This window comes from Pseudophryne corroboree, chromosome 8 (assembly GCF_028390025.1).
Source record: "Pseudophryne corroboree isolate aPseCor3 chromosome 8, aPseCor3.hap2, whole genome shotgun sequence".
Classification (NCBI taxonomy): Eukaryota; Metazoa; Chordata; class Amphibia; order Anura; family Myobatrachidae; genus Pseudophryne; species Pseudophryne corroboree.
Genome location: NC_086451.1, coordinates 34,478,606 through 34,494,453, shown reverse-complemented (window position 1 = coordinate 34,494,453; position 15,848 = coordinate 34,478,606). Strand labels below are relative to the sequence as shown.

The 15,848-nt window shown below is 45.6% G+C and overlaps 1 protein-coding gene across 2 annotated transcripts in view; it reads left to right on the top strand.

Annotated features, from left to right (window-relative positions):
- The window catches only part of LOC134948318 (ectonucleoside triphosphate diphosphohydrolase 8-like), a 51,073-nt gene extending 37,304 nt beyond the window's left edge, over positions 1 to 13,769 (top strand). For both annotated transcript variants that reach the window (XM_063936237.1, XM_063936238.1), the window contains exons 5-10: positions 2,169 to 2,328; positions 5,822 to 6,052; positions 8,718 to 8,987; positions 9,237 to 9,347; positions 11,204 to 11,341; positions 12,212 to 13,769. In XM_063936237.1, the coding sequence (XP_063792307.1) occupies positions 2,169 to 2,328; positions 5,822 to 6,052; positions 8,718 to 8,987; positions 9,237 to 9,347; positions 11,204 to 11,341; positions 12,212 to 12,391 (1,090 nt within the window). In that variant the 3' untranslated portion in view covers positions 12,392 to 13,769. The remainder of the gene's footprint in view (positions 1 to 2,168; positions 2,329 to 5,821; positions 6,053 to 8,717; positions 8,988 to 9,236; positions 9,348 to 11,203; positions 11,342 to 12,211) is intronic.
- The last annotated feature ends 2,079 nt before the right edge of the window (positions 13,770 to 15,848 follow it).

Sequence of the window (15,848 nt, the reverse complement as noted above, 5' to 3'; positions counted from 1 at the left end):
GTTCTTCCCGGGCGTGGACAACTGGGAAGCAGACTTCCTCAGCAGACACGATATTCACCCGGGAGAGGGGGGTCTTCATCCAGAAGTCTTCCACATGCTAATAAACTGTTGGGAAAGACCAATGGTAGACATGATGGCGTCTCGCCTCAACAAGAAACTGGACAAGTATTGCGCCAGGTCAAGAGATCCACAGGCAATAGCTGTGGACGCACTGGTAACACCTTGGGTGTACAAATCAGTATATGTGTTTCCTCCTCTGCCTCTCATACCAAAGGTATTGAAGATTATACGGTGAGGAGGAGTAAGAACAATACTAGTGGCTCCGGATTGGCCAAGAAGGACTTGGTACCCGGAACTTCAAGAGTTGGTCACGGACGACCCGTGCCCTCTACTTCTGAGAAGGGACCTGCTACAACAGGGTCCCTGTCTCTTTCAAGACTTACCGCGGCTGCGTTTGACGGCATGGCGGTTGAACGCCAGATCCTAAAAGGGAAAGGCATTCCAGAAGAAGTCATTCCTACCTTGATTAAGGCAAGGAAGGAAGTCACCGCGAAACATTATCACCGCATTTGGCGAAAATATGTCGCGTGGTGCGAGGATCGGAGTGTTCCGACGGAGGAATTTCAACTGGGTCGTTTCCTACATTTCCTACAATCAGGATTGTCTATGGGTCTCAAATTGAGATCTATTAAGGTTCAAATTTCGGCCCTGTCAATATTCTTCCAAAAAGAATTGGCCTCAGTTCCTGAGGTACAGACTTTTGTTAAAGGAGTACTGCATATACAGCCTCCTGTGGTGCCTCCGGTGGCACCGTGGGATCTAAATGTAGTTTTAGATTTCCTCAAATCCCATTGGTTTGAACCATTGAAAAAGGTGGATTTTAAATATCTCACATGGAAAGTGACTATGTTACTGGCCCTGGCTTCCGCCAGGAGAGTATCTGAATTGGCGGCTTTATCTTATAAAAGCCCTTATCTAATCTTCCATTCGGATAGGGCAGAACTGAGGACTCGTCCGCATTTTCTCCCTAAGGTGGTATCAGCGTTTCACCTGAACCAACCTATTGTGGTGCCTGCGGCCACTGGCGACTTGGAGGACTCCAAGTTGTTGGACGTTGTCAGAGCCTTAAAAATATACATTTCAAGGACGGCTGAAGTCAGAAAATCTGACTCGCTGTTGATACTATATGCACCCAACAAGTTGGGTGCCCCTGCTTCTAAGCAGACGATTGCTCGTTGGATTTGTAACACAATTCAACTTGCTCATTCTGTGGCAGGCCTGCCACAGCCTAAATCTGTTAAGGCCCATTCCACAAGGAAGGTGGGCTCATCTTGGGCGGCTGCCCGAGGGGTCTCGGCATTACAATTCTGCCGAGCAGCTACGTGGTCGGGGGAAAACACGTTTGTAAAATTCTACAAATTTGATACCCTGGCAAAAGAGGACTTGGAATTCTCTCATTCGGTGCTGCAGAGTCATCCGCACTCTCCCGCCCGTTTGGGAGCTTTGGTATAATCCCCATGGTCCTTTCAGGAACCCCAGCATCCACTTAGGACGATAGAGAAAATAAGAATTTACTTACCGATAATTCTATTTCTCGGAGTCCGTAGTGGATGCTGGGCGCCCATCCCAAGTGCGGATTATTTGCAATACTGTACATAGTTATTGTTAACAAATTCGGGTTATATTGTTAAGGAGCCATCTTTAAGAGGCTCTTTCTGTTATCATACTGTTAACTGGGTTTAGATCACAAGTTGTACGGTGTGATTGGTGTGGCTGGTATGAGTCTTACCCGGGATTCAAATTGCCTCCCTTATTGTGTACGCTCGTCCGGGCACAGTACCTAACTGGAGTCTGGAGGAGGGTCATAGGGGGAGGAGCCAGTGCACACCACCTGATCTGGTAAAAGCTTTACTTTTTTTGTGCCCTGTCTCCTGCGGAGCCGCTATTCCCCATGGTCCTTTCAGGAACCCCAGCATCCACTACGGACTCCGAGAAATAGAATTATCGGTAAGTAAATTCTTATTTTTCCTTCAGTGTTTTTTTGAACATTGAAGCGGTGACATCAGCAGTCACCTCAGTGGTGACATCACAGCTCACTATTTATACACGCACGTAATGGAAATATAAAGTATGTTATGCTGCATTTACACTTGTCTACCATGTTGTAGCCTACAGAACAAGTCTGCGTCGGACATGGTCCTTGCCGAAGTTTCGAAGACCATAAGCAGTTACCCAATCGATTTTCGGGGGGCTCGGATTATTACTGGTAAAGAAGAGGGGTCCTATGGTTGGATAACTATCAATTATCTCTTGGAGTCTTTCATGAAGGTAGGCTTTCTATGGTGAGCTTGCTGCATTAGAGCTTTTGTAAGGCAAGCTGCGGGTGTGTATCATCCATCGCAGGCCTGGCCAACCTGTGGCTCTCCAGCTGTTGTAAAACTACAAGTCCCATCATGCTTTGCCACAGTTTTGCTATTAGGGAATGCTAAAACTGTGGCAGGGCATGCTGGGATGTGTAGTTTTGCAACATCTGGAGAGCCAGAGGTTGGCCAGGCCTGATCCATCATAACGCACAAATAAATGTTCTGAATACCTCTAATAATTGCATACGAATTATTGTTTCTATGTTAAAGTATGTAAAGCGGTACTATCAGGTACAGTGATATATATATATATATATATATATATCAAACCGAGGATCAAGGGTGCTGTGAGGGGTGTGCCTGGCCAGAGATGACCATCGACCATTAATGGTTAGTAGCCATCAATGGCTAGACACCTATGGTACCTAATTGTTCCATCAATGTATGTTCACTGGTGGTGAACATCAGCTGTGGGAGCCCTATGTTGGACAGCGGCCTGGATTTGTGTGAGGGATCCATCGATGGTTGAACCATCAGTGCTTTATTCCCAGTGGTTTAGAACCATCGACAAGCAATACTTAACCACTTGATGGCCATCCTTAGCCTGGCCCAGCTATGTAAGCGTCACTATGTTCCTATTATTGTTTGGCCATGTCCCCTCCAGCTTTGTGTTGGTATGGCATCTCCATGGAGGCCACTTATGCACGACTGGGCATTGCCATGCCCAACAACTGGCCACAGCCGTTTAAGCTGTTGTGGCCCTGCATAGAGTGCCCTGCAGCCAATAGTGGGTGCTGTGTGATGATAAGGAAGAAAGGGGATGGAATGGGGCTTTTAAAAAAAAAAAAAAATTGACAAATGGCACACAAATAGGATTTGACATATGAATCCGGTAGCTGATATTTGATAAGCAGTTCAGCCTTAGCTGACATTTGAGGCACTGCACAGCCTTAGCTGACATTTGAGGCACTGCACAGCCTTAGCTGACATTTGATAGGCAGTTCAGCTGTAGCTGACATTTGATGCACTGTACAGCTGCAGCTGACATTTGATAGGCAGTTCAGCTGTAGCTGACATTTGATGTGCTGTACAACCATAGATGACATTCGATGCACTGTACATCCGTAGCCAACATTTGATGCATTGTACAGCTGTGGCTGACATTTGATGCACTGTTCAGCAGTAGCTGACATTTGATGCACTGTTCAGCAGTAGCTGACATTTGATGCACTGTACAGCCGTAGATGACATTTGATGCACTGTACAGCCGTAGATGACATTTGATGCACTGTACAGCCGTAGATGACATTTGATGCACTGTTCAGCAGTAGCTGACATTTGATGCACTGTACAGCCGTAGATGACATTTGATGTACTGTACAGCCGTAGATGACATTTGATACACTGTTCAGCAGTAGCTGAAATTTGATGCACTGTACAGCCGTAGATGACATTTGATGCACTGTACAGCCGTAGATGACATTTGATGCACTGTACAGCCGTAGATGACATTTGATGCACTGTTCAGCAGTAGCTGACATTTGATGCACTGTACAGCCGTAGATGACATTTGATACACTGTTCAGCAGTAGCTGAAATTTGATGCACTGTACAGCCGTAGATGACATTTGATGCACTGTACAGCCGTAGATGACATTTGATGCACTGTACAGCCGTAGCTGACATTTGATGCACTGTACAGCCGTAGATGACGTTTGATGCACTGTACAGCAGTAGCTGACATTTGATGCACTGTACAGCCGTAGATGACATTTGATGCACTGTACAGCCGTAGATGACATTTGATACACTGTTCAGCAGTAGCTGACATTTGATGCACTGTTCAGTCGTTTTTGCAAGTATATACAAAGCTTCCGATTTGTTATTATAGTACATGGGAACTGGCGGATCCTGGCTGATAAATGCTGATTCGCTGCTGATAGGCATGAGCTGAATTATTATCCATATAGAATATAAGGAGTATTTATTCTGTATCATGTGCTCTAGATTTTTTATGTAATGATATAATTTTATCTGATGATAAATTGTTATATCAGATCCATGGACACGGTTTATTTTATATTTTACATGTGTCCTTTTTACCCTTGTAGCATGACCCCCATATACATTATAGGTCCTGTTACGCTTGTACCACACCCCCATATAGATGTCCTGTTACGCTTGTACCACACCCCCTATGTATGTGCCGTTTCTCTTGTAGCATGCCCCTATATATGTGCCCTATTATGCTTGCACCTTGCCCCTCATATATGTGCCCTGTTTACATGTGTAGCAGACCCCGTATGTGCCATGTTATGCTTGGGGCATGCCCCCTATATATGTGCTCTGTAATGCTGGTAGCACAGCCCCTATATATGTGCCCTGTTACCGTACGCCTGTAGCACATCCCCTATATATGTGATCAGCACTAGAATTGGCCACTAAAATAGGGAAACAGGGGTATCCCAGTGTCTTAGTAGGAAGCAGTGATAGGGGGAGATGTGCCAAACTGTGGAGGGGTTGCCCAAAGAAACCAATCCGCTTTTAACTGTGGTTATCTACTGTAGCACAGTCTATGGAATGACAGCAACTGAATGATTGGTTGCTATGGACAACTTCACTTTATATCTCTCCAAGGCTTTCTACATCTCCCCATAGTCCTTTTGGCTCCCTCCTAGAGCCAGCCAGCCCTGTGTGTACCAGACACCTCTGGGGCAGTGAGCTCTGGGGTAATAGGTAATCCTAGCCGTTGGCTGCTTGTGTACGTACAAGGTACCTCATGGATTCTTGTGTAGTATTTGTCATTGCATGCATAGAGCATTACATGGAAGCCTCTGCTGTTACACATACTAACACGAGCAGCCGGGAGAGAGATAGTGTATCGGAAGGCTGCAGGACTTACATGGCATGAGATAACCTCCCAAATGTACTTATCATCAGTCACAAAGGCCTGCACATGAGGCCTAATAACAGATAGAGAAAACCGCACTTAGGGGGTAATTCTGAGTTGATCGCAGCAGCAAATTTGTTAGCAGTTGGGCAAAACCATGTGCACTGCAGGGGGGGGGGGCAGTTATAACATGTGCAGAGAGAGTTAGATTTGGGTGGGGTGTGTTCAAACTGAAATGTAAATTGCAGTGTAAAAATAAGGCAGCCAGTATTTACCCTGCACAGAAACAAAACAACCCACCCAAATCTAACTCTCTCTGCACATGTTATATCTGCCCCCCCTGCAGAGCACATGGTTTTGCCCAATTGCTAACAAACGTGCTGCTGCGATCAACTCAGAATTACCCCCTTAAACATCATGAAAACATTATAATTAATGTCATTCAGGATAGGGGAACCATTATCTGTACTTACTCATTCTCTTCTCATCTACAGCGGTCAATTAATGTATCTTACGTATAACGCAAGAACAATCTTCCACTTCAGATATGTAACCATTTTCTTCCCAGTATTCCTTCAGCGGTAAATGGGTACGACCAATCTCCTCCAACATATTTGGCGCCCTGGATCTCGGAGGGGCCTCCACGCAAATCAGCTTCATCCCAAATGTCGATATTCAAGACGCAAAGGAGAGAGCAGATTTCAGACTCTACGGGTTCCCGTATAGCATCTATACCCACAGCTTCCTGTGCTACGGGCAGAACCAGGCTCTGAAACAGATGCTCGTGAAAACAGCGCAGGTGAGAGGTCAGGGAACGTAACCTAGCAAGTCCCCAGTGTCTCCGCTAGTAATGTCATGAAGTGGTCGGAGGTTCATACTGAGATACCATCTATGTTACGACGGGGAAGTAACGCCAATGGGAAACACACTGGAGGTTATTTTCATTGGACACAATAGCTCCTCCAAAATGGCTCCTTCAATATACTTATTATTATTACACTTTATTTATAGGGCGCCACCAGTGCCCCGTAGTTCTGTACATGCAGCAAACAATAAAGGTGGGATGTACTAAAGCCTAAAATGCGATAAAATCCGGGTATTTAATACATTTCAATATGTACTAAGTTCCAGAAAATGATGCACTCTGGAGCTTGGAGCCGGTGGGTAATGCCATATTTTGGATGGCGTTACCCAGTTGAGACCTATGGGATTCTTTTCACAACTCCCTCGGAGAGGGATCCAATCGGATCCCTCCCAGCAACCCCTGCGGCTTCCGTGTCACTCTGCGCATGCATAGAGTCCTAAAACACAGGAGCCCCGAAACCGCGAAGGAGAACTCTTATCGGGAGAGCTGTCTATTGCGATACTAATCGCATTTGTAAGTGCATATGTATGTACGCAGTAAGTGGTGGGATGTACCGCATTGTGGATGTAATGCTTAGTACATACCGCTCAAAGACTGTGCAGGATGAACAGAACAGTACGGTAAAGGGAGCATAGCCGTACGTAACAAGTACAGCCACAGTACTCTGTGCACAATACAGCTGGGAGCCTAGGGGTGTGTGAGGGAGTATTCGGCGAGGGCTGGAACCTGTATCCCATAGCGACGGCGCATCTGGCAGGTTAGAGTAGCTGCAGGAGATGACCGGCTACGAGCGAGTGGAGCAGGTGTTATAGGGCCACAGAGTAGTAGAAGGCTGTAGTTGGTGTGCAAGAGAAGAGGCCTGTGAGTACAGAAGGGTGGAATATCTTGCTCCTAGGAGCTAACAATCTAAGGGGAAGGGGAGAAAGGTACCAATTACCCATGTCCGGGCTTGTTGAAGAGGCCCGGCCAGGACTATCTGCTAAGGGAGACATGGGACATGATTGAGATGTGGGCAGTGGCAGATTGGCGACACATGTCAGCGATTGACAGTCTGTTACCATTTGTCGGCGGAGAGGTGGTGGCGGTGACGGACGCCGTCTCTGAAAACGGGAAACCAGGCTGCGAAGGCAGGTGCAGAGCAGGCATTTTACGGGTTGCAGCGGCCGCTCTGAACCCGCCCCCATTTTCAACGCCATGCCTTCCCAAGTCCGCACCGCTGATGCAATCTATGCTGAATAAGGCTCAATATATGGAAATAGAGTGCCCATAGTAACCTGTACAGCGCGCCCGATACCCCTATTACTGTGGCAAAAAAGTATTTCCACTTTATTTTTAACAGAGGGAAAAAACTGATGTTTTTATTTATTTTACTTTTTGTTCATGAAATTTTACATTGAAAATGGGATTTGCAATGCAGATGCTATTCATCTCTCGGGACTAACACTGTTATAGAGATGTCAGGCCTTATGTAATAGCCTGCGAGATTTAAGTGCGAGAATGAGTCTGCCTGTATTCTTAAAGAGGCAAGCATTTAAATTGCAAAGCCATGTTGGTTGATTTTGTCCTTGAAAGTATTTCCGCTTTAAAGACACACCTGACTTTTAAATGATTGCCTTTACAAGAATACGGTCACAATTGCCATAAACGCATCCGAGCCTGCATCTAGCTGGCTATTCCATAAGGCATGCTGTGCCTTATGCACCGTGGAAGATGAAGTGCGAAGATGAAGACGCAAATAACTCAGTATGTACGATTTGAGTTCAAATCAGCTTCAGTCCTCTAAAGTTCTGCAGAGCTACAGTATGGCCCATGGGCCTGATTAATGTTTATAAGTAACTGGACAAAACCATGTTGTACTGCAGGGAAGGGGGGAGGGCGGGGGGCAGATGTAACATGTGCAGAGCAAGTTAGATTTGGGTGGGCTGTGTTCAAACCGTACTCGCATACTTTTCTGCAGCTCGGTAGCAGCCAAGTCACATAGGAGGGAGGCGTGGAGGAGGCGGTACGGGGACACGGGGATGCGTCATCGTAGCCCTGCCCACCACTTTTCAATGCCCCATTACCGGCATTGTGAAGTGGGAGGCGGGGCTACGATGACGCGATTTAGCACGAATCACGTCATCGCCCCATCCGCTTCTTCTTTGTGACGGGATGCGCAAGGAGCAGGTGCTGGTGCGCGTGGGGGTGTGGCGGGGATGCAGCAGTATGCGGGAGCCTTGCCCACTTCCCCGGGGGGGCGGGAGTGACACACAATTTTCGGGAGTCTCCCGGCCTTTCCGGGAGAGTAGGCAAGTATGGATCAAACTGAAATCTAGATTGCAGTGTAAAGTAAAGCTGTCTAATGTGTGGGCTACATGCAAAAGCAGCCAGTGTTTACCCTGCACAGAAAAAATATAAACCTCCCAAATCTAGCTCTCTCTGCACATGTACATCTAACCCCCCCCCCCCCCCCCCCCTGCACTGCACATGGTTTTGCCCAGTTGTTTGCTTTTTTCCTTTACTTACAAACTTGAATCAGGTCCTATTGTGCCAGTCATTGTGTTATGCCCTCTTTTTTTATTACAAATTCAGTAACATTGTATTTTTCTCTTTCTTACAGGGAATGGATTTAACTAAACCCATAAACAACCCTTGCTATCCCACTGGATACCAAAGTACCATCACCACTCAGACTCTGTATGACAGTCCGTGCACCGCCACTTACGCCCCACCAACGCTACAAACCCAAGGGTTCAACATATCCGGGTCCGGCAATGCCAGCGAGTGTTACAACCTTATTAAAACCATCTACAATTTCACTGCCTGTACGGGTGAAACTCCCTGCTCGTTTGACAGCGTTTACCAGCCGCCTATTGTTGGAAACTTTTTTGTAAGTCACTTTAGAGTTAAAGTTATAGTTTCACGTGCACTAAGTATGTCATCAAAATTACAATGGTCTACAAAGTCTATGGGACAGCTGAAGTGTCAATTAAGCAAGGTAGATGATGAAAGCAAGATTCTGATTGGTTGTTGTTATGGGTTAGTGCGCCTCCTTGCATTGTTAGGGAATTAGCCATGCTGTGTGAACCCAACCTCAGGTATTTGTGTGACTAATGGATTGTGTTTTTACCTCCCCTAGGCTTTTTCTGCTTTCTTTTATACATTTGACTTTCTCAACCTGACATCTGGTCAAACTTTGCAGACAGTGAGAAGCGCAATTCAGACATTCTGTGCACGAGACTGGAACGAGGTATGTCGGATTTCTAGTATTTATCTTCTGAAACTTTCCTCGAGGAACCTGACAAATGATGCACAAATAGGATTTGACATATGTAATCCGATAGCTAAAATTTGAAAAGCAGTTCAACCGCAGCTGACATTTGATGCACTGTACAGCCGTAGCTGACATTTGATGCACTGTACAGCCGTAGCTGACATTTGATAGGCAGTTCAGCCGTAGCTGACATTTGATGCACTGTACAGCCGCAGCTGATATTTGATGCACTGTATAACCTTAGCTGACATTCGATGCGCTGTTCAGTCGTAGCCAACATTTGATGCACTGTACAGCCGTAGCCGACATTTGATGCACTGTACAGCCGTAGCCGACATTTGATGCACTGTACAGCCGTAGCCGACATTTGATGCACTGTTCAGCCGTAGCCGACATTTGATGCACTGTTCAGCCGTAGCCAACATTTGATGCACTGTACAGCTGTAGCCGACATTTGATGCACTGTACAGCCGTAGCCGACATTTGATGCACTGTTCAGCCGTAGGCGACATTTGATGCACTGTTCGGCCGTAGCTGACATTTGATGCACTGTACAACCATAGCTGACATTTGATGCACTGTACAGCTATAGCTGACATTTGATGCACTGTACAGCTATAGCTGACATTTGATGCACTGTACAGCTATAGCTGACATTTGATGCACTGTACAGCTATAGCTGACATTTGATGCACTGTACAGCCATAGCTGACATTTGATGCACTGTACAGCTATAGCTGACATTTGATGCACTGTACAGCCGTAGCTGACATTTGATGCACTGTACAGCCGTAGCTGACATTTGATGCACTGTACAGCCGTAGCTGACATTTGATGCACTGTACAGCCGTAGCTGACATTTGATGCACTGTACAGCTATAGCTGACATTTGATGCACTGTACAGCCATAGTTGACATTTGGTGCACTGTACAGCCGTAGCTGACATTTGATGCACTGCACAGCCGTAGCTGACATTTGATGCACTGTACAGCCGTAGCTGACATTTGATGCACTGCACAGCCGTAGCTGACATTTGATGCACTGTACAGCCGTAGCTGACATTTGATGCACTGAACAGCTATAGCTGACATTTGGTGCACTGTACAGCCGTAGCTGACATTTGATGCACTGCACAGCCGTAGCTGACATTTGATGCACTGTACAGCCGTAGATGACATTTGATGCACTGTACAGCCGTAGCTGACATTTGATGCACTGTACAGCTATAGCTGACATTTGATGCACTGTACAGCTATAGCTGACATTTGGTGCACTGTACAGCTATAGCTGACATTTGATGCACTGCACAGCCGTAGCTGACATTTGATGCACTGCACAGCCGTAGCTGACATTTGATGCACTGTACAGCCGTAGCTGACATTTGATGCACTGTACAGCCGTAGCTGACATTTGATGCACTGTACAGCCGTAGCTGACATTTGATGCACTGTACAGCCGTAGCTGACATTTGATGCACTGTACAGCCGTAGCTGACATTTGATGCACTGTACAGCTATAGCTGACATTTGGTGCACTGTACAGCTATAGCTGACATTTGATGCACTGCACAGCCGTAGCTGACATTTGATGCACTGCACAGCCGTAGCTGACATTTGATGCACTGTACAGCCGTAGCTGACATTTGATGCACTGCACAGCCGTAGCTGACATTTGATGCACTGTACATCAGTAGCTGACATTTCATACACTGTGCAGCTCTGCTTGCTGCATGGGGTGTTATATGGAGTATCAGAACTCTGGAATGGATTCAAATGTGAATTATACTGTTTTACCTTGCAAGCGTAATTGTATCAATATTCCTCATTTGCAGCTTCGTTCATCTTACCCGAATGAAAATAAAGACCGCCTCAGGGATTACTGCCCTAATGCCAATTATATCCTCACACTGCTGCTGGATGCCTACAAATTCAACGACGGCAACTGGAACACCATCAGCTTCATGAAACAGGTGACGTCTCCTAATTTATTAGAGAAAATACTTAGAAGATAAGTCAATTTCTTGGAAATATTTCCCCTATATTATTTATAATAGTAAGTTTCATGTGCAAACTAGTGGGGCCGGATGGAGATTCCGGGGGCCCCCAGGGCCACTTAGTTGTTCAGTCCCCTGTCATTAAAACTTCATTGACCAAATGGTGTACTGGTGTCATTATATAGGGCCTTATTCAGGTTTGTTAGCAAACCAAAAAAGTAAGCTATTGGGCAAACCCATGTGCACTGCAGGTGTGGCAGACGTAACATGTGCAGAGAGAGATAGATTTGGGTGGGGTGTGTTCAAACTGAAATCTAAATTGCAGTGCAAAAATAAAGCAGCCAGTATTTACCCAGCACAGAAACAATATAACCCACCCAAATCTAATTTCTCTCTGCACATGTTACTGCCCCACCTGCAGTGTAACATGGTTTAGCCCAAGTGCTATGCGATGCCTGATGCACCCTGCTCCATACCTTGTATGATTTTACTCTGGCAACCACAAATATTTTGCACGTATGAAATTGTATGACCAGAGAGATGGAATGAGGGTGGGAAGAGTTAATGTCAAGTAAGTGTTTGTGAGGATGGTACTTCTGCAGAGCAGCAATTACGCGCCTGCTGGGAACCGGATCTTTTGCAGGGCATGTGCTAAATTCATGGTGATAGGTTGCAGTAAACTAGGCTATCTGTAAAATAGGGCATTTCAGGGCTGGAAGTGGACAGCGACAATTCAACTTTCTGTTATTGCTGGGGAAAGAAAACTTGAAATACTAATTCTACAAAGTCCTGAATTAGACACGTGTGTTAACTGATATCTTTTATCCCTCAATGTCCTTTGTACAGGCTGCAAACACCGACATTGGATGGACATTGGGCTATATGCTGAACCTGACCAACATGATTCCATCGGACTCTCCGACCAGCGTGAATGTACAGAAATACGATATCTGGGTAGCCGCCATTTTCTTCATCGTCTTCAGTCTGGCAATGGGGCTGCTGATGTTGCTTTCATACTTCCGATAGCTTGGATCTTCAATGCAATTAGTAGGACGTGAAGAAAAATGCAAGCAAGATAAATGGATATACCGTACACAGTACCTTACAGATGCCAAGAAAATAAAACATCCATGTACAGACTGACATATCCATCAGCCGGACTCAAAATTCCTATATTCTGGTGACCGCCAGTCTTCTCCAGTGTTATTAGCTGGAAGTGCTGCCCTACCCCTGATGTTGATGGAGCAGCTGCTGTAGTATGGATGCATCACTTCCTGGATGGAAGAAAACAAAGGCTTGCCTCAAATGGAATGTATCTTTAGATGTATTTGTTTGGGCCAAGTGAGGGGTCACACAATAATATTTTCTAGCAAGGGCCCACCTCACCGAAAAAAGGACTACAAGTCAACATCTTAATCATCATTTCCTCCACCTCTGCCAACATGAAACACCAGGGAAATCTTTATATACAAGGGGGTGAATTTGAGACAGAACTATTCCATTCGAGTTGTTGACCCCACTGGTTCTGAATCAGTAGCAGTCTCTGGATTAAAACATTACTGGATCACAGTGCAAAAGATAATCTTTCCCAGGACAGACATCCACATTCATGCATGTTCATCATTGAGTATAAAATAGAATCTGGAAGAAAAAAAAAACAAGTTAAGGGACTGTTCAATTTTTAGTAAACTCTTCTGTAATATAACATAACCCCATATATGGCAAATAGAAGAGTCCCACCCTTCCCCAGATCTCGTCTGGTAGATAAACCCGGGCGTCAGGTCATTCCGCATCCTGCTCGCAGCGCCACTTGAGGAAAACAGAAGAGCTACAATCCGTCCATACAGTATCTCTTCAATAAAGTTGCAGTACTTCTCAATGCTTTAGGTCAGGCCCTCCAGCTGCTGTGCAACTACATGTCCTTGCGTGTTTTGCCACAGTTTTGCTATTAGGGCATGCTGGGATATGTAGTTCTGTAGTAGCTGGAGGGCCACCTGTTGAATACCTCTGCTTTAGGTAAAAGGGAAAGCATTCTCCTTGGACGACCGTATTATTTTCTATATGGGAATCCGCCATTACCTGAAGCTGAGAGATGGAAATATGCAAACGAGAGCTATCTTATTAAGTTTATATGTTTAAAATGTGTAAACCAAATTAGGTAACTTTAGAAAAAAGCTAAATATAGGAGAGGAAACATCACTGAAAATGAATGATCGCAGGCCGTGTTTTGTCATATTTGTTACATCTCAGAAGAGGTACTTGGTTAAATATAGTTTTAAGTGTTGAAACGTATGATGAAAGTGTTACTTGAATCTCCAAACAGTCTGTGAATAGTTTTTATAAAGGTGTCGCTGCTCTGTACAATGGGCTGTCTTATCAGGCATCAATAAATAACTACCCGCCACGTCCTGTCTCTGTCACTGCTTAAGAGGCGCAGGATATCGAGGCCTGGTAATGGATCAGAAGCTAAAAACCCTCTACTAAAACAGCATAGCAGGCCCCTGAAGTATTTATAATAATTTGATTAAGCCAAGCGTTGGCCAGTTATGTATCTTCATCTGAAATTACATGTTTTTAAATAGTTTTTTCTTTCCCTTATCATCTAATACCAGAATGCTTGTTGCTTGCTTCAGTAAGCCCCTCATAGGCCACTCTAACTTCCCACTTCCCTAAGTCCTCAAATCTCTAATGTACTCTAACCCCGCCCCCACACACACATGTCCCCCATGTGCCATTTCCCCCGTTCCCCTTTAGACTGGTTAATCTTGGATGCTGCCTATCTCTGATCTAGTCTGAGATCTGCCTGCCTTGAGAAGTGTTCATGTACAAATAATCCAAAATTTTGAGTTGAGGGAAATCTTCTGCTCTCGACACATTCGTCCTGATTTGTGTATACGTGGGAGTTAAGCCCACCATAGACTGCATGTTAGTACAGATAACCCGGAGAAACACATCACGAGCGGAGAGATACCAGAATGTTGACACAGTCAGGAGGTCGACATGTCAAATGACAAAATTCGTACTGTCGATATTGACATAATGTTGACACTGCCAGAATATTGACAGTCAGTATGTCGAACATGCAGTTTTATAGCCTGACCCTAAACCTAACCATAACTGCAGCCTGACCCTATCCCTAACTAACCCTAAACCTAACCATAACTGCAGCCTAACCCTATCCCTAACTAACCCTAAACCTAACCATAACCACAGCCTGATCCTAACCCTAACCATAACTGCAGCCTGACCCTAACCCTAAATCTAACCATAACTGCAGCCTAACCCTATCCCTAACTAACCCTAAACCTAACCATAACCACAGCCTGACCCTAACCCAAACTAACCCCTAACTAACCCTAAACCTAACCATAACCACAGCCTGACCCTAACCATAACCACAGCCTGACCCTAACCATAACCACAGCCTGACCCTAACCCTAACCATAACTGCAGCCTGACCCTAAACCAAACCATAACCGCAGCCCAGGGCCGGATCTAGGGGGTTGGGGGGGCGAAGGGGGCGACCGCCCCCCTAACACAGTCATAGCCACGCCCACTTTTGAGCAGAAGAGAGCTCTCCGGGGAGAGCCTGAGGCAGAATGATGTGCTGCAGCTTATACCACAGCAGCACAGAGGAGCCAGGAGAGCAAGGGTTACAGAGCATTTGCCCCCCACTTGCTGGTGTGTGGGTACTAGGGCTAATAAATACAATTACCCCATAGCACAGTCACATGTACATAGAACAATCACAAAGCTCTATCTCAGTCTCACTTAAAAAGTTCAGTCAGAATTTAGAGAAGATGAGTTAGGATTGCAGATGGGAGGAGTTGGGACTGTAGAGGGAGGAGTCAAGATTAAACAGTAAACCGCCCCCCCCATAAAGAAAAGTCTAGATCCGGCCCTGCCGCAGCCTGACCTTAACTCTAAACCTATCCCTAAAATTGACTAAAAGTGTTACTTTGACATTCTGTCATTGTTGACATTGTGAATGGCGACATTCCACCTGCTGGACCAGTAGCGCTGCTGGCCCTGTACGATAAAGTGATCGCCCTTTACTTCTGCCTATCGCAGGGCTGGACTCCTATCGCAGCCCCTGTGCCTGCATGTGCATTTTATATCATCACGGCGATACATCATTTCTTATTTCAATGATAAGCAATGATAATAAATTAGAATTATTGCCTCTAAAACCTGATAATAATAAGGCCCCGTAGTCTGCCAGTCAGCGACTAACATAGTGCTTCTCTCTACTTATAGTCTTCACATTGAGAGTTAAAATGTATTCTAAAGGCACAGGGCAAGGCCGTCCAACATGCAAATGCCCAGCAGCGATGCGATCACAATGTAATTGCATTGCTGATTTGTGGAAGCCCCCCTGCCTCCGCAGCTGGGTTGCCAAGGCAGGCGCAGGGCAGCCATTTTTCGTGTCGCAGCGGCCACGTGTAATGTCACGTGGCTGTCGCGTTCGCATAAGTCAGATCAC